This window comes from Equus caballus, chromosome 21 (assembly GCF_041296265.1).
Source record: "Equus caballus isolate H_3958 breed thoroughbred chromosome 21, TB-T2T, whole genome shotgun sequence".
Taxonomy (NCBI): Eukaryota; Metazoa; Chordata; class Mammalia; order Perissodactyla; family Equidae; genus Equus; species Equus caballus.
In genome coordinates this window covers 58,505,991-58,525,466 of record NC_091704.1, presented here as the reverse complement: position 1 = coordinate 58,525,466, position 19,476 = coordinate 58,505,991, and the positions used below count along the sequence as shown (strand labels likewise).

Sequence of the window (19,476 nt, the reverse complement as noted above, 5' to 3'; positions counted from 1 at the left end):
AGGATGCTCTGTTCTAAGACACTAAACAGAGAGAGCCAGGATCTATGTCAGCAGTTTGTCTCCAATTAATACAACGCTGTGCCGCCTCTCTGACCAGCCCCACTGGCTTCCCACTCAAGTGATCACATTTGGGGCAGAACTTTAAAGGCTGATTAGAAATTCATATGGTAATACAAATACATCCCAAGATTAAAAGCATAAATTTAAATACATAAAAATTTCCCCACAGAGGAAAAAGGCTGTGGATTCTCTAACAAATTCTTCAAGCTTGGGCAAATGACAACATCTTTGGGTTAAGATTCTTCACCTAGAAAATGAAGGGGATGGAGTAGATAATTGCTAAAGGCCAACCTCTATATTATATTAGTCATGGAAATAAAATCCAACAACCAGGTCTCCTTACACTAAGATACAGTGTAAGGAGAAAGTATTTCGCGTGCTTCAACCAAAGAACGTGAGAGCAGGAGGTTGCCTCAGTCCCACGTCATCCTGCAGTTCCCCCCACTTGCACTAGGGGGCAGAGTTCACCCCGAGGGGAGGCCAGGGACCCCCCCCGGCAGTGCAGACACGCCTCATGGGGTCTGAGACCCCAACAAACTGAATACAAATTCTATATTCTCACCAGCTTTCCTAAAGGACCCAGGACACAAAAACAAAAAAGTTAAGAATTAGTGTCCTGCAGGCAGAGCCTAGATTTCTTACAGATGAAAGCAATTAAACACCAGCCACCCCCCGCCCCCCCCCAGCCTCTCATCATTGGTTAACCTGCAACTCATGCAAAAAGTTCTGGTACCTTCTCACAGGCATGAAAGCAAAGATCTATGGATTAGAAAATGCCATAGTCTCACAATTATATATTTCATTTTTTGAACGTAAAAATACGTATTCGTGGACGATTAATTCCTTTCCAGTCCACCTCTCACAATGAATGTGGGTATGACATCTGGGACACTACTTTGAAAAAACTGGATATGACTATTACAATCACTTTGGCCATTATAAATAGTTGTCTGAGAATACAGTAAGTGGGCATCCAGAAAGCACAATGCCTTGAAATATTATATCCAATTAAGTCTGACAAAGCAAGTTAGCCAACACAGAAGGCAAACCCTCACTAATCTAACTTGCTGGAAGATTCTAAAACTGTGCTGGATTCACAAAACTTTCCGTGGCTTTCAATGAAAGTCAGATCAGACTCCCTTAAGTCAACCAAGTTTACTTTGAGCCACTTCAAACCTCAAACTTAAACAAAATCTATTAAATAAACACAACCAAGAAAGGAAAGGGAGCCAAGAAACCACAGTAACTCTCGATCCCAGAAAAAAAAAGACTTCTCAAGTCAAGGGTTTCAAGTCACTGTGGTGTCCCGCCCTCAATGACCCTAAAAGGGGCATCAGTTTAATCTTTAAAAATAACCACTGTTTGCCCTAAACGATTTTCTTTAAACTCGAATTCAAAATCTGCCAAGGACAGTTAGCACAAGTACATGATCTTTTGATCTCGCCCTCTGGAATGATCCCAAACCCTAAGAGAGCACTGCTGGGTGAGAAATGGAACCCAGACTCCAAAGGTCCGGTAGGCAGGGAACACAGGGAATGATTAAGCCCTGGCCTCCCCCTGCTCACACTTCATTAACCCGTCTCCTCTGGAAGTGTTTGCACCCCTCGCACAGGAAGCCGGTACGTTTTGCAGAGGAAATACCAGACCAGACCTTTCTTGGAGAAAGTCCCCGGTGAACATTTTACGGGACTTCCTGCACCCAGGCAGTCGGGCATGCAGATGGCCCGGCCCGGCCCCGGCGCCCGCCGCCTCACCCCGCGCGGGGCGCCGCGGGGACACCCGGTGAGCCAGCCAGCCACGCAAAAGGAAGCTCACCTTCGCTGCATCCCAGAGCAAAGAGGGAGCGCTGGACAAAACAAAACCTGCCTCGGCTTACTCATGCGGAGACTCCCCGGGGGCTGGTTTCAAGCGACTTTCAGAAAGTTTCGCCCTCTCGGGCTAAGGTAAAGGTACCAAGAGCGCGCGCGGCGCGGTGGGCAGATCCCTCCCTCCGGGGCATCGGAGGCCAGGTCCGGGCAAGAAGGCGGCCCGAAGCCGGCACGGACCCGGCGGCCGCCCCTCCCGCCGCGAGCGCACTCACCTCGGGGAAGAAGTTGTCCATTGTTCCAGTGCGCTCCCCAACTTGCCGGAGCCCGGCTTCCAGCTCGCGGAAGTCAGCCCAGCAGAAGGTCCGGGGAAACCATGCGTGTCACGGCGCGACTCCCAGGAACTCGAGCCCGCGGGGCTCTCCCGCTGCCATCTCCTGATCCCCTTCTCCGCTTTCGCACCTTTTGTTTGCCCAAACCCAGGTCTCTAACTCATCCGTCCCAAACGCAGCCTTTGTCTCCTCTTCCCCCAAGTTCTTCACTTCTGGGCGCCGCGCTCGCGAGCGGAGAACAGCTGGTGGCACATTCTTCCCCCGGGCTGGGGGAGGGCGGCGAGGGGCTTGGGGGCGCGCCCCTTCCTGTGCGCTCAGGCCGGAGGCGCTCGGCGCGGGCAGGGGGACACCGACCACAAAGCGAGCCCCGCGTCGCTCTCCCCGCGCGAGCGCCGGGGCGGTGAGGATTCGGGCTCCGCGGCTTCGCCGGCTCCCCGCCGCACAGAACCGCGGACAGGAGCACACGCCCCGCCCCGCCCGCTCGCCCGCCCGCCCGCTCGCCCGCCCCGCCCCCAGAGCCCCGCCCAGCGCTTCCGCAGGGGTCGGCCCCGCCCCCACCTACCACCCAGGCCCCGCCCACTTGGCGCCCCGGGCGGCCGCAGGCTCAGCTGCTGGCGGGGAAGTCCCAGCCGGCGCGGTTCCTCCTCCGGTCCCTGCCTTGCTACCTAGGCCGGGCTAAGGGAGTGACTCTTCCGTCTGGTGACGGAGACCAAGTAGTAGTGCCGGGGAAGGAGGGGTGGGGGGTTCTTTTGTGCCTTTGATCTTTAGCCGACCCTGCAACGGGCTCCACGCGGCTCTCATTGATGCAGTTCGGCAGAGGAGCGACCCCGGGGAAGGAAGCGCGGTCAGCGGAGCTGCCTCGGCTCTTGGGCCAGATCAAAGCGGAGGAGGGAGGCTAATCAAAATTTGTGGAACCTGCCTTCCGTGTTGAATTTCTTTCCTGCCGTCAGGTTAAAAGTCGTTTTCAAGAAAGCAGGGAAATGGGGTTCTGTAAACTAAAAGAGTACGTGGCCGATTGCACCTTGAAAAATGTGACCCTTGTCTAGGACCTAAGGAAACAGAGATAGGCAAATGGAAGTGAGATGGATGACGGATAAAACCTACCTGGTACTGAGTCCTGGTTTCCTCCAGGGCAGGTGCTCCAACTTTAGCATGCACAGAAATCACCGGGGAATCTTGTTAAAATGCAGACTGGAATTCAGTGTCGTGAGCACTGACAGTCTTGCATTTCTAACAAGCGTCCAGGTGCCCTCACAGGGTTGGCACCTGGCCCTATGGTGGTCTGTGAACTGTTCGGAGCCTGTCTGTAACAGGTAGAGAAATTGAGAGCAAAAGTTTGGAAACTTTTGGGGCTGGCCCGGTGGCCGAGTGGTTAAGTCTCCGCGCTCTGCAAGCTGGCAGACCAGTGATTCCTTGGTTCGAATCCTGGGCGCGGACACAGCACTGCTCTTCAAACCATGCGGAGGGAGCGCCCCGCATGCCACAACTAGAAGGACCCACAACGAAGAATATACAGTTGTGGGGGCGGGCTTTGGGGAGAAAAAGGGAACAAAAAATAAAATCTTTAAAAAAATGTTTAGAAACTTTTGTAGCAATTTAAAAATGCCACGACACCCGAGCACGTGATCGGTGGAGTCTTTGAACAGGGTGTAAACCAGTTTGGGTGTTCTCAGACTCAGTGGCGAGTCACACCTCGCACGGCAGGGCTCTGGTATTGGTACCTGGCAGATTGGAAACAAAAACGACTAGTTCTTGACCACAAAAGGTTTGAGAAGCTCTCTCTAGGGGATTTGCCAACCGCCACTCATACTTTAAAACTCAAGTCAGAAAGTCCTGTCTTCCAGGGGAAGGGTTGCCAGAGATGCCAAGACACTCATCCCACTTCCGGCTCCACCTAACCCCTGGTTTGGCTCATTCCCAGACTGTTGAGGAGACATGTTGTAAGGGTCTTTTTATTGGTGTCCTACCCATCTTCAGTTGGGAGACTCGAGCCTCCTTAAGAGAGGGAACTGTGCTTTAAAATTTGTATCCCCAGCCCGTCTCAGAGGATGAAAGAACGAATGAAGCATCTTTCTGTAATCCTCGTGTGAAAATGTGAGCATATTTGTAACCCCTCTCAAAGGAGTTCTTCAGCATTAACATTGTTGTACCCACCCTATTTCCCTTTGGGATCAAGGTATAGATTAATTAGTGATGTTTACAGGTTTACACACTTATGCCATTAAAGACTGTGTCCCCGATTGCCAGGGAAGTTAAGATCGAGCCAGGATAAGTATCAGCAATCCCAGGCACCAACCAAAGTTCTTAGTCAAATGAGTCCTGCTGCCACCTGTGTTCACATACTGGTGCAGAACAATTACGGTCATTATGATGTTAATCTGTACAGAACATCTCTCAAGAGAAATTACCAGGCTGCTTGTTCAAATGAGTGTGTGGGTGTGGCTTGGGTCTCAGCATCAGCCCAGCCACTGAGGCCGTGGGCAGCCTTGGCCATGTCATTTCAAAGTCGCTTTCCAATATTGCCTCAGCAATTGTAACAAATGTACCACACTAATACAACGTGTTAATAATAGAGGAAACTGGGGGGTGGGGGGCTGTGTGGGGGTAATTGAACACTTTCCCCTCAATTTTTCTGTAAACCTAAAACTGCTCAAAAAAATAGTCTATTAATTTTTTCAGAGTCACTTCCCTGTTGATTAAGAAGATAGGGTTAGTAATTACCCCCTCTTGACTCATATGAAGAATTGTGAGCCACATCCAATACATAAGGGTTGCATTTTACAGAATTATTATATTTCTTTAAGAAGCTTACACCATGAGGCTGGCCTGGTGCCACAGTGTTTAAAATCTGCTTGTGAAGCCATGCTGTGGCAGCATCCCACATGGAAGAACTAGACAGACTTACAACAAGGATATACAACTATGCACTCGGGCTTTGGGGAGAAAAAAAAAAAGAGGAAGATTGGCAACAGTTGTTAGCTCAGGGCCAATCTTCCTCAATAATAAAAAAAAGAAAGTTTACACAACCTTATCAAAAATCCCCTGGGATAGCTGTTAAAGAGAAAAAACAAACCAAAAAACCCCCATGACTCTGAATCTAGGGGATGTGTGGGGTGTTTAAGAATCTGCATTTCAGTGAGCACCCAAGTAGGCAATTCTGAATTTGGGAATCACTGCTTTAGGTTGCCAGAAACCATCAGATTTTCGGTATAAATGCACATTCTCAAAAACGTGTAAAGATAAACCATAGCAGTCAGATGCTGTTTGCTGAACAAACAGCGAAGTGCATGTGTTTTAAGCATTCTAAAAAGGGTATCTAACTTTCAAGTATTTCGGGTTGAATCAGTCATTTAAAAGGACTGTGTTAAATTTACAAGGGCTTTGACAAAATTGGACAGAGAAGAGAAACCACTTTAAATCAATAGACTTCTAAGAATATCCACTGTTGTTACCATTTTTAAAAAGTTAGGAGCTTCCTTTCAAGGAGCTGTGTTCCCATTGGTCAAGGCAGTTTCGTCTAAAATGGTTAAACCCAGACCTCTGGGAAGTGACAGTTAGAGGCTCCAGAATGTTAATGCCACGATGGGATGTTTCTCTGAGGCAAAGTTCCTTCTCAATGATCCTAATTATTTTTCCAAGACACCGTGCTAACGAAGTGTTACATTTTTCAAAATAAAACACCAAAAAAGCTCCAGCTATGTTCTCTGATTTAGTTGCAACACTTAATCCACAAATGGACAAAAATTTTGTATATAGATGGGACCATTTCCCTACTTTAAGGGCGAATTATGTGTATGTATACATGAGTGGCGCATAACAATCTTCCTCTGTTTTTGTTTTCCGCAATGTGTTTGTTTGTTTCTGGTTGAAATGGGTTGTCTTAACTTCCTTTGTGACTTCAAATTGAGTTTCTTTGTTGTTCTTCTTCTTCTCTTGTTGCTAGCGTTTCCCAATCTGGATGTGATTGAGTGTCTAGGGTCTTTGCCATTACCTTTGTGTTTACAAAATACTTCTAATTGCTCCAGTCAGGGTAATGGTTTAATTACTGGTTACCGAAAGGGAAAGTTCAGGAAGCTTCTTTCACCCAAATTAGAAGTTAATAACTGACACAACTCTAAAATCCTGTTTTTCACGCTTAGCTGAACGATAGTTCATCCTTTGAGTTCACCGATATAGTCTTGGATGTTTAAAAAGTCACGTTTTTGCCTTTTTGAACAAACAGAAATTAAAGGAGTTTTTAAATGTTCTTTAAATTGTTAGACAGGTGTTTCTTTTACTTCTTATAACTTTCAATTTAAAAATCCTGAAGGGAATTTTTCTTATGTGAAACTGATAAACATGCTGAAAGAGTTCTATAGGAAGAATAAAATTTGTAGGGGGAAATACCTGAAATGCTTCACATTCTAAGAGAATTAAACAAATACGAAAGAATAAACACAGAAATAAGACACTCCAAAACTAACTTGCAAGTGGTCATTTTTCTAAACAAGATCAGTTCGGACTAGGATGAAACTGACCTCCTCGGAGAACGCTCAGTGGACAGCTGATTCTAACTAAATCCCCATTACCTCAAACTACAGCAAGAATGCGTTCTATGTTGACGTCCCACACAAACACGGGGAGTTGTTTTCATAAATTAATGCATTGCCATTTCAAGGGCTTCATCCAGGTCCTGTTGACTGTGATAAATAAACAGTATAAAAATCCTTGAAACCCTCCGTGATATGTTCTGCCCACTTGGAGTACGTTTGACTGTTGCTTTCTTTGTATCTTCGTGCTGCCTCTCTTCTGTTACCGCAGAGTGGCTCCGAGGCTGACTTTCCAGTTCACCATCTCTCCACCTCTCCACACATTAATCCCAACATGTTCACCACTTCCAACCCTTGTGCCCTCACTCATTCTCCCCTTCGTCCATCTTCAATCTTTCCTGCTCACATTATCTAAGCCAATCGATGTGATTGTGTCTCTTCTACTTGGAAATGGCCGTTTCTTAACCCAATTGCCCCCTGAATTACTGGGCCATCTCTCTTCAAACCCCTAACTTTTCACTGTCTACATTTCATCCCCGAGAAATCAACTCTTCAGCCTTTTATGAAGGATTTATGCCCCTCACCCCACTCTCTTGAAGATCACTGTGACCTTGAAATAATCAAATTCAACGCCTGTTCTCAAATTTCATCCTCCTTGATATTGCCCCTCTGTTGAAACTTTCTAACTTCTTAGCTTCGGGCCACCTTTGTGGGTGTGCAGCCAGTGGAGTTAGTTGCAGACGGCCCTAAGCTCAGAAGGGGCCCCAAGCTTGGTTGAATACTCTGTTGTGTTGGCTTAAAATGCTTAACGATTTTTGAACAAGGGTCCCTGCTTTTCCATTTTGCACTGGGCCCCGAAAGTTATGTAGCCAGTCCTAGCTAGCTTTTATAGCACCGCATTTTTCAGGTTGTCCCATCTATTTGACCTATTTCTCTCTCACTTTTATAGGCACCTCCTCTCCCTGCTCCGAAATATATTCAATCCTAAGCATGCGTTCTCTTCCCCACTCTTCCATTCTCACCGTTAGTTCTCAGTATTTCAGCTGCCACCTCTTCATAAATGATTTCCAAATCCAGAACTCAAGCTCTGTGAAGTCTCAGCCCCGTTATTCCAACCATCTGTTGGGTTTTTCCTAGTGAGATTCATCTCATCCTTCATGCTCCCAAACTAAATCTTCTTCACTCTCCTCATCAACTTCCCCTTTGTTTGTTAGCGGACTAATCATAATTCAGTCACCTTGATGAGTGGCTATCTGTCTTTCAGAGCTTCCCCACGTCTTCTGATGATCCTATTCGCATGTTGAGTGTCCTCACACTGCGATTTCCTCTAACCCAACAAAGAATCTTCAAGCTTCCTTTGCTCCAAACATGTGACTTCAGTTCTACCACTCAGATGCACCCACTGAAGGTTTGACCTGGTGGACAAAGAACGTGAGAAAACAGGGGAGGCTCAGAGCATCCAGGTTGGTGGCACAAGTGGTGGCAGAGGCTGGCTGTTCTAGTGATCAGCTCTGGGGACAGCAACCCCCTGACTGCAGCCGGGTTCTTTGGTTGGTGGTTGAAGCAAACAATTATCAACCAGGCCTGCTCTGTGCTGTGGTTCTGAGAATTGTCTCTGGAAGTTTAGCCTCCAGACCTTCCAATGATATGGTAGGCTTTATAATACTCTTTGGCAAATCTCCTCTTGCTTAAATTCACTGAAGTGGATTCTGTTGTCTGCAACTTGCCAATACCTTTAGGAGGATTGACACCCTTAGACCCAGGAAAGTGGGGCCCTGTGCTTTGAGGGTGCTTTCCTCAAAATAGTCTAAGTCCTATTTGGTGCCTGGGACTGGCAGGAGCCAGTAGTGCCATCTAGAGAGGCCACCCGGGACTCAGATCAGGTCCCATGTGGGCTTCAGTCTCTGTCTTTCCCCTTTCCCCTTCCTTACTAACCCTCTACCATGCACATGGTGTCATCCAGAAGTCTAGAGTTGGCATTTATTGGGGTCCTCATGGAGCTTATGGCTGGACCTCGGTCCCAGGAGGATGGCCACCTAGATTTTCCTGCTGGCCAATGCAGTGCGTTTTTCACAGGACTATGAGAAATTGGGCCACCAAATGATGCTGACAAGCTGATTCTGAGTGACTTTCACTCACCTCGGACACAGGAGGACTGTGGTACTCTTTGCCACCAACAGTCCCCCAGTGGCCTTGGGCTTAGCCATGTATGTAGACTCCTACGTTGGGTCTCACCTATGTGTTCCAACACACAGTGGTACTGCTTGGGCCTACAGCACCCTTGGGCAGTGGGAAGGTGGCAGGTGTCTTTGCCCTGTGTGCCCCCCACCTCTGGCACACAGGATGGTCATCCTCCCTCCACTGACTCTGCACCTCATGTCAGGCAGTCTTCCTGGGTTAACTGCACCCATTCTCCTTGGTTTTCCAGACAGTTGCCCTGCAATGTCAACCAGCCCTTCTGATCAGTGTCCTCTCTTGCCTCAAATGGGACTGTTCCTCCCACTCCACTCACGGCCCCCTCCCATGGCCGCCCCATTGGTGGTGGTTGTGGAAAGCAAAGTGCAGTCAACATTGAAACTGATCATATGCTCAGAAAGCCTTGATTGCAGCCTGAAGAGTTCAAGAGAAGATATAATTGGAAGATGTGTTGTTCAATGGCTACGCTATAAAGTTCTCAATGGTAAATTTAACATGACCCCAAAATGAATTACCGTTCACATTTTCCTAAATACGCTGGGTTGGACTTGCATTGTTGGCTATCGTTAACAAAGCATTGTGACAACCTTTGAGGGTGTCACTGGCAGCCAGTTTTACAGACCTGCAATGTATGATGCAGTGTCATAAACAATGGTGCAACCAGCATTAAATAAATGGCATCAAGAAACTGCAGAGGTAAGAATTTCTATATTGTTTTAATACAAACAGGTTCTGAAGAGCTGTGACATTGTGAATAATAACAGTTCCTCTACCCTTTTTTCACGGTGAGAGATAAGAAATTAGCCACAAATGGCACATTTGGGAATAAGAACGTGGAGAGATGTTTCCTGGATGCGAATGGGAAGAGCTGGTGCCTGGACCCTAAGAAAAATCTTGTTGTACACTCATTGGAAGAAACAAATACTGAAGGACTCATTATTCTAAATCTTCATGCAGAAATCACCTACCTCACATGGGCCCATGAATTTTGTAATGTATTTTTTAATCAAATTATTTATATAGAGAGGGGGTCCCACAAACCCTAAGAGAAGCCCTAAAGAACAGCACAAAACATAGCCTGAGGCTGACATTTCAGTGAGAAACATGGGGGATCTGGCTTATGAGATACAGCACAGGGCCAACTCTATCCAAATTCTCTTCAGCAACTGAGCCAGGCCTTGATTTCCCCACCTGACATTGCCTGAAATCACCGCTATTGCTTTTGCTCCTTTAATGAGTTAAGAATATGTTTGGAATGTTTTTCCCCTAAAGTTTCCATGAAATGCAAGTGTGTTGTTGCTGAGAGTACGAGGAGAAAATCAGATAAGTGCAGCGAGTTGAGTTGCTTATATAAGAAGGTCCAGGGCAGAGTTGTTTAGAAACCTGAAGAGAATACAGATGCTTCTCCGCAGGAGATTGGTTGAGTAAATGGTGGTAAATGTGCCTAGCAGCATACTCTTTGTTATCTTTCTGTGTAACAAGCCACCTAAAACTCAGTGCCTTCAGACGACAATGACTTATTATTTCCACAGTTCTGTGGCTTGACTTGGCTTAGCTGGGCTCGGCTGCTGCTGGTGTCAACTGGGCTCTCGGGCAGCTGCAGGCTGGTGGGCGCTCAGCTGTGGCTGGTGATCGAACACGACCTTCGTCACGTGGCAGGAGCCTCGCTGGGGCAGCTGGGACAGCTGGGCAGCTCTCTCCACGTGGTCTCTCTTCACCCCATGGAGGCCTCAGGATTGCATTAGGAAGAGAGCAGAAGCTGCAAGACCTTTGGAGAACTTGTACAGAAGTCACAGTATACTGCGTCAGCCACATTTTATTGGTCAAAGCCTGCCGTAAGGCCAGCCCAGAGTCCAGACTCTCTTGATGAAAAGAGCTACAAAGCATCTGTGGACGTTTTTGTTTTGGAGGGGGGGTGTGTGTGTGTGTATGTTACATTTCCATGACAGCAAACTCACCATTTTAAAATGTACAATGGCATTTAGTATATTCACAAGGTTGTGCAACCATCTATCTGGTTCCAGAATATTTTCATCACCCCAAAAGAACCCTCATGCCCATTAAGCAGTCACTCAGATTCCTGCCTACCTCCAGGCTTTGGCAACCACTGATTTGCTTTCTGTCTCTACGAATTTGTCTATTCGGGACATTTCACGTGGAATCATACATACTTTTGTGCCTGGCTTCTTTCACTCAGAGTAAGGTTTTCAATGTTCGTCTATGTTGTAGCATATATCAGTACTTCTTTCCTTTTTTAAGGCTGAATAATATTCCATTGTATGGCTCGACCATGATTTGTTTATTCGTTTGTCAGTTGATGCGCCTTTGGGTTGTTTCCAGGTTTTGTCTGTTGTGGACAGTGTCCCTTTGAACACTCGTGTACCTGTTTTCAATTCTCTTGGGTATATACTTGGAGTGGAATTCCAGGGTCATATGGTAATTTTTTTGCTTTTTTTTTTTAAAGATTGGCACCTGAGCTAACAACTCTTGCCAATCTTCTTTTTTTTTTTTCCCTCCTTCTTCTTCTCCACAAAACCCCCCAGTAAATAGTTGTATATTTTAGTTGTATGTCCTTCTATTTGTGGCATGTGGGACACTGCCTCAGCATGGCCTGACGAGTGGTGCCATGTGTCCGCACCCAGGATCCCAACTGGCAAAACCCTGGGCCGCCGAAGTGGAGCACACGAACTTAACCCCTCAGCCACTGGGCCAGCCCCTGTCATATGGTAATTTTTTTTTTTGGAAGATTAGCCCTGAGCTAACATCTGCTGCCAATCCTCCTCTTTTTGCTGAGGAAGACTGGCCCTGAGCTAACATCCGTGCCCATCTTCCTCTACTTTATACGTGGGATGCATGCCACAGCATGGCTTAATAAGCAGTGTGTAGGTCTACACCCGGAATCCAAACCAGCGAACTCCGGGCTGCCAAAGCGGAATGTGAGGACTTAACCACTGTGCCACCGGGCAGGCCCCAAGACAGGGTCTCTGAAGAAATCAACAGACCAGCTGCAGAGACAGAGCAAGAGCTAAAAGACAATTTTGAAATGACTATGGAAATTTCTGTAGTAGAAGCATACACAGAGGTTAAGGGAAGCATTAAAATAAAAAGTGAAGCCTGTGGGGAGTGTTATGGGTTTAATTGTGTTCCCGGAATTCATACGTTGCAGTCCTAACTCCCTGCACTCTAGAATGTGACTGTATTTGGAGACGGGGCCTTTAAAAACGTGACTAATTTAAAATGGTGCCATTAGGACAGGCCTTAATCCAATATGAATGATGTCCTTGTAAGAAGAGGAAATTTGGACACACAAAGAGAAACTAGGGATGCAGGCACAGAGGAAAGACCATGTGAGGACACAGCATGAAGGTGGCCATCTGCAAGCCAAGGAGAGAGCCCTCAAGAGGAACCAGACCTGCCGACACCTTGATCTTGGACACCTGACCTCCAGAATTGTGAGAAAATCAATTTCTGTCGTTTAAGCACCCATTCTGTGGTATTGTGTTATGGCAGCTCTAGCAAATGAATACAAGGAGTCAGGAAGAAATTTCCCAAAGATCTACACTTGAACCAGGGTTGAATGGATGAGTCAGAGTCCACCAGGTAGAGGAGAGAGGAAAGCACATTCTAGGTGATGGGTAAATGGAAAGACCCAGAGGTAGGAAAAGCATTTTCAGCAAAGGTACCGAGAATGGTTAGGGTAGAGTGTGTGTGTGTGTGTGTGTGTGTGTGTGTGTGTGTGTAGTTATAGGAGACAAACTCAGAAAGCTTACTTTAAGCTTCCATTAAGCTGGTTTACCATCAGTAGTATGCTGGTAAACGTTTGACAACTGACTCTCTGGGGAGGATAGCGGTGAATTACATCACAGCATTTGCCAATTTCTGTGGTGTCAATGCTCTCACCATGTCTGATTTCAGGTTTATCACCATGATTCACTGAACGTGGAGCTGATAAGAGACCCACAGAAGCACATCACCATTTAGTATTTCCACCATATAGATGCAATCGACGTGACTAACCTCAAGTGCATAGATAATAGTAAAAATGTGCTAGAATAATTTGTAAACAATGAGTGTTTACTATTTTTGGTTTTATTTAATTGTAAGTTTATGTAACTTAAGTTTGAATAATGACTGTGTTTAACAACAGCCCACAAAATTCCTGCAAATTTAACAATCTGTTCTCACAAATCAGTGTGGAGTACACCCTGTTTGGATCTCCTAGTTCATAAATTATCATATTTGTCCTTGAGGGGCTAGGGCTCAAAAAATAAAGTAATACATAGCACATTTTATCTTCTGTTTGAGGAGATGGCACACACATGCATTCAAAAGGAACTTGAGGGAGGCTGGGCTGGTCGTGTAGTGGTTAAGTTCACGCCACTCCACTGCGGCAGCCCAGGGTTTGCAGGTTCTGATCCCAGGCATGGACGTAGCACTGCTCATCAAGCCACACTGTGGTGGCATCCCACATACAAGGTAGAGGAAGATTGGCACAGATGTTAGCTCAGGGACGATCTTCCTCACCTCCCCCCACCCCCCCAAAAGGAACTTGCAGGAATTGCTAAGAAGGTAGAAAGATTGTGGCAGGCAGGAAGAAGAATCTCCATGGCTGTAGCAGTGGTTAAACCCGCACAGAGGAGGTGGGATTAACAGGAGCCTTCTAGAAGAGGGGGAAGGGTAATTTTTGGAATGCAGGAGGAAGATAAAGATGTCAGGGAAAGAGGAGATGGTGAGATGGAGAGGAGGATGGACGAGGGAGTTTTCAAATTGGATGCCCTCCCAGGCTCAGCTCCTTAGTGCCCTGGGAGATCAGGTCATTTGCACATTTGCTCTGATAAATACGTTAGGTTAACTCATTATTATCTTGAAAGCCAGCGTATGGCAGCCTCAAGAGATGAGGAGATGCTGGCAACTACAAACTATTGGGTGAGAGGGCTGGGGAGAGGAAAGGCAGTGAATCTACAGTGATGCAGAATCTGGTCCAGGTCAGGTTCCTGCGGGAAGGCATCAAGAGAAGATGCAGAAAAACTAGACTGGGGCCCCCACACTCCCTGAGATCAGATTCACAGCCAGAGGCGGCTCCTCCTGTTTCTCTTTCAAAGCCACCGTCCTACCTGCAGCTTTGCCTCCTGCTCCCACCAGGCTGCATCACCTCCTCCTCGTTCTCCCTGGGCAGCATCTTTCCCCACCCTCGTCCTTTCTCTCTCCAGCATCATCTTCTCCCCTGCCACATCTTTCTGATCAGCAGAGAACATGGGCTAGTAGCCCCATCTTTAAATCTCTCAGAGAAGGCATGCCATCCTCCAGCTATCACCCGTGGGCTTCACAGCAGAGCATATCCAAAGCATTCTCTCTCCTGGGGGTCTCCGCTGCCTGACGGTGCCTTCCTTAACTGTCCTTCCTCTCCACTGTCATTGTCACAATGGGTTCTCTGCTCCACAGCAACTAGAGTGATATCTTAAAATGTAAATCAACAACACTTTACCTGCATTTTAGCTCTGCAAAGGACTCCTTTCCACTTAGCGTCACATATCAACTCCTTTCAGGCTAATAAAGCTCTGCAGGACCTGCCTCTCGCTTCTCCCCGCTAACCTGTAACCACACTGGTTTTCTGGAGCATACTAACCACACAGCGTAATCCTGCCTCAGGGCCTTTGCACATGTGTTTCCTTTACCTACAATGTTTCCTCACCTTCCACTCACCTCCATTCACTCTGCCTGGCTGCCTTGTCTCCTCCCTTAGGGCTCAGCTCAGGTGTCCTCTGAACAGCCCATCTAATTCTGCTCGGACACGTCTGTCGTACTGTAGCCCATTGCTCCACCTACTGTCTTCATAGCATTTACTACTCTTTAAATGATCTTACATACTGTTCATTTTCCTCGCTGTGCTCCATGGGCCAGATCTGGCTCAAAGCCTGTCTTTGAAATGCAGGTTTATTGGAACAGCCACCTCCATTGGTTTACACAATGTCTGCGGCTGCTTTGGCATCGCAGACTTGAGTAGTTGCAAGAGACCTTATGGCCCACAGAGCCTAAAACACTTACTCTCTGTCCCTTTTAGGGAAGATTTACTGACCTCTGGTTTACATGGTTGCTGTGCTTTCATGTTGATTGTCTGCCTTCCTTGAGCGGAATGCCAGCTCCTTGAGAGCAGGGGGCTTGGTCTGTTTCATTTCCTGCTGCATCCCAAGCACCCAGAAGAATGTCTGTCACTGTTGCCTAGATGAGAAAGTGATAATGAGGGGTGATAACGAAGGAGTGATAGCATGTTTAACTAAAATACTTGCGTGTTAACACCAGCCCAGCCTAATCGTAACCGCCATCCTGCTTGCGCTGCTAGGGTGAAGGTGTATTAACAAGAGCTGGTGTCGTGCTGGGCGCTGCTCCAAATGCTTTGCTCGCGTTATCAACTCGGCAAGCGGGTCTCTCATTCCACCCGTTCTACACAGGAGGGAAGGGAGATGAACAGGATTCAAGTCACTGCCCATCGTCCCCCCGTGGATTAGTGGCGCCCAGCTTCATGAGGTCTCTCAAGCTTAGGATCTTTCCTCTGTCCTACCCTAGAAGGGCCGTGGGCTTCAGAGAAAGACGTGACCTGGTTCGAAATTGGGCTTCACTGCTCTACAGCGTTGCCCTTAGCAATATGTTTAGTGTGAGGCTGGGAAATCACCACCTCTTCCTCAGGGTTGTAAGGATTAATAAGGAAAGCACTTAACACAGAGCCTGACACATAGTGGGTGCTCAAAAATGGGAGTTCCCTTCTCTCTTTTTTGAGACAATGAATGGGACAAGTTTCATTAGGTCCATAGTTTCTCTTACGGCTGGCGATGGGGCGGAGCGTGTTGAGCCAGCTCCCCCCTGCCTGGTGAGGCAGTTGTGCCTGTGTTTTCACAGCTGGGACAGCGCCCATCTGTGCTGGAACGCTTGAGAGTGTTTTCCCCCTTTTTGACCTTGGCCACTCACCTTGATCAGAAACAACCCTGTCGCCTAAGCAACCCCATTGCCTCCTCACCTGCTTTCCCTTTGGGACACAAAGTTCTCTTTAGGCTCCTTCTGCCTCCACCTTCTCATACCAAGCCCCCTTGTTCTGATCACAGCCCCAGAACAAACAGAGACATTGAGACAGAAAGCAGTATCCAAAAAGAAAGAAAAGGACCTGTGGGTGCATCCCTGGCATCTCAGTGACTCAGGGAACGACGGAAGTGGGGGAAGTCATGAGACTTCTGCAGGAATCTCAGTCTTAAGGATAGAATAAATTTGGCATTGCCAGAAAAGAGTATTTTGGCAAGTGGTGGAAAGAGTGACAGGGAGATGGGGTTGTGAATTAGTCACTGGCTTTTTGAATTAAGCAAGATAACCAACCCTGCCAAACTTCACAGGGAAAGGAACTCGTTTGCAGGATAGCAGGTAGCTTGTAGAATCAGAGGATGGACCCAGAGGGCAGAGGCTTCCTCTCCCAGCACCGTGTTTAATAGACAGAACCTCTGACCACAAAACCTGGATTTGCCAAGTGCGATACAATAGGCATCCTTTAGAATTCGTGTGTATATGGGGCCGGCCTGTGGCCGAGCAGTTAAGTTCGCACGCTCCTCTTCAGTGGCCCAGGGTTTCGCTGGTTCAGATCCTGGGCACAGACATGGCACCACTCATCGGGCCATGCTGAAGTGGTCTCCCACGTGCCACAACTAGAAAGACCTACAACCAGAATATACAACTATGTACTGGAGGGCTTTGCAGAGAAGAAGAAGAAGAAGAAGAAAGAAAGAAGATTGGCAACAGATGTTAGCTCACCTGTCAATCTTAAAAAAAAAAATCATGTATCCAAATTGAGGGACATTCTATAAAAATACCTATTACTCTTCACTGTCAAAGGTGGGGGCCGGCCTGGAGGTGTAGTGGTTAAGTTCAGGCTCTCTGCTTTGATGGCCTGGGGTTTGCAGGTTTGGATCCTGGCCGTGGACCCACCACTGCCTGTCAAGCCATGCTGTGGCAGCATCCCACATAAAATAGAGGAAGATTGGCACAGATGTTAGCTCAGGGCCAATCTTCCTCACCAGAAAAAAAAAAAGTCAAAGGCATTGAAAACAAGGAAAGACTGAGAAACTGTCACAGATCAAGGAGGCTAAGGAGACACAGTGACAGAATGTCATTGGGATCCTGAACAGAAAAGGGACGTTCATGGAGAAACTAGTGAAATTCAAATAAAGTCTGAAGTTTAGTTAATAGTGATGTACCAATGTTAGTTTCTTCATTTTGACAAATGTACAAGGTAAGATGTCAACACAATAATAGGAACTCTCTGTATGATCTTTGCAACTTTTTTGTAAACCTAAAATGATTCCCCCGAAAGTGCGTTTTTAGAAAAATTCATAACTTACAACCACACATAACTATAAAAGGAGAAAAAAAAAAAAGGAGGAAGATTGACAACAGATGTTAGCTTAGGGTGAATCTTCCCCTGCAAAAAAGAAAAAAAAAGAAGAATGATGTCAGCTATAGGTTTAAAAAAAAAAAATCATAAACCTGCCCACAAGAAGCTAAAGGGAATCTACAAAAGCCCAAAGGAAGATAATGCAAGAACCATGATGGAAAGTGATTGCCCACTGCGAGCAAGAATGGGACAGAAAGCCCCCGTGAGTCACAGCTGAGACTCTGACATAAAGCTGGGCCCCTCAAAGGGCCACCCCCTCAGAAACACACCGTGTTGCAAATTCCCAACTCTTACCAAAGGTATGGACAAGAAAGCTTGTCACTCGAGGTCTCCATGTCGGGTGAAAAATAGGCTCTTCCTTGAGGACTCACAAACACAAGCAGCTCTTCCTCTGGTTTAGAGTTTCAATTCGTACCACCTGCTATGGGCAGGATTACGTCCTCTCACAATTCATATGTAGGAGTCCTAACCCCCAGTACCTGGCAATGACTGTATTTGGAGACAGCATTCTAAAGAGGTGACTAGGTCAAAATGAGGCGTTAGGGCCCTAATTCAACATGACTGGTGTTCTCATAAGAAGAGGAAATCTGGATGCACAGAGAGACACCAGTAGCGTGCATACACACAGAGGAAAGACCACGTGAGGACAGAGCAAGAGGGTGGCCATTGGCAAGCCAGGGAGAGAGGCCCCAGGAGAAATCAACCCTGCTGACATCTCCATCTTGGACTTTCAGCCTCCGGAACTATGAGAAAATGAATTTCTGTTGTTGGAGCCATCCAGTCTGTGGCACTCCGTGACAGCATGCCTAGCAGAATAGATTACCCAAGTGGCCCAGCAAAACCCAAGCAAAAAATTGACTTTAAGCACATATAGTAGGTAGAGCTGTTTTAGGCAAATCTTCTGAGGAAGAATTCATGCTCATCCCAACACCCTTGGAATTCCCGCCGATGAAGCTCAGCCAGACATGAACACACAAGAAAACAGAAAATCCAAATAATCGGGGCTTCAATAAGACAGAGGCTTATTTTTTCTCTCCTTAAACTGAGGAAGTAAGCTGTGTGGGGCTGGTGCAGGGCCTCCAAGGCCCTCAGGGGCCTTTCAGGTCCTTTATTTTCTATCAAGCTGATTGCAATGGGTGTAAGAGACAGTGGCAGAAGATGGGATGGTACTGAGAATAGATTGGCTGGGAGTCTTGTGATAAAGGGAAGCAGAGAAACAGAGTGGTCCCTGGAGAGTAAAGTAAATACAAAAGAGGTTTTATTTAAAATGGAGAAACTATCCATGTTTGGATGCTGGTGGGCATGGCCCAGTTGAAAGGGAAAAGGAGATCGATAGTGGATAGGGGAGTGTTGCTACAGAGAGCTTTCTGCGGTGGTGAGAGGGGAGGAGCCTTGCTTCCCAGGCTGTAGAGGGAATCATCTGACTGGGAAGCAGGGCTTCAGCTTTGGAGGTGGGACCCGGTGAGCAGTGAACAAGGAGCTGACCTGATTTAAGTGTGAGGGCCTCTCCCCGGTACAGCATCTTCCAGGGAAGACTACCCTGTCACACTTCCGTATGTTCCGGGCCGTTGGAGTGGGTGGAAGCATTTTGGGGACTTGTGTAAGGGGGAGTTTGGTGGTGTATTAGTCAGTGTTCTCCAGAGAAACAGAACCGACCACACACACACACACTCATGTATATGGATTTGGAGAGATTTATTTTAAGGAATTGACTCACGCAGTTGTGGAGGCTTGGCAAGTCCAAAATGTGCAGTGTGGGCTGGCAGGCTGGAGACCCAGGGAAGAGTTGCAGTCCAAGTGCAAAGGCAGTCCGCCGGCAGAATTCCTTCTTGCTCAGGGGAGGTCGGTCTTCCTTCTATTGAGCCCTTCAACTGATTGCATGTGGCCCACCCACATTAAGGGAGGTAATCTACTTTACTCAAAATCCATCGATTCAAATGTTAATCTGACCCAAAAACACCTTCACAGAAACATCCGGAATAATGTTTGATCAAATATCTGGGCACCATGGCCTAGCCAAGTTGACACATAAAATTGGCAATTACAAGTGGGATATATTTCTTTGTGTTTGGGAACATTTTCTGTTCATAATTAAGTGAACGTGAGCTGTCTGAGTGTACGAA

At 47.0% G+C, this 19,476-nt stretch overlaps 1 protein-coding gene across 1 annotated transcript in view; it reads right to left on the bottom strand.

Moving 5' to 3' along the window:
* The window catches only part of MYO10 (myosin X), a 210,741-nt gene extending 208,065 nt beyond the window's left edge, over positions 1 to 2,676 (bottom strand). Inside the window, exon 1 of the mRNA XM_005604338.4 lies at positions 2,141 to 2,676. Coding sequence (XP_005604395.2) covers positions 2,141 to 2,161 — 21 coding nt within the window. The 5' untranslated portion in view covers positions 2,162 to 2,676. The remainder of the gene's footprint in view (positions 1 to 2,140) is intronic.
* Positions 2,677 to 19,476: the final 16,800 nt, after the last annotated feature.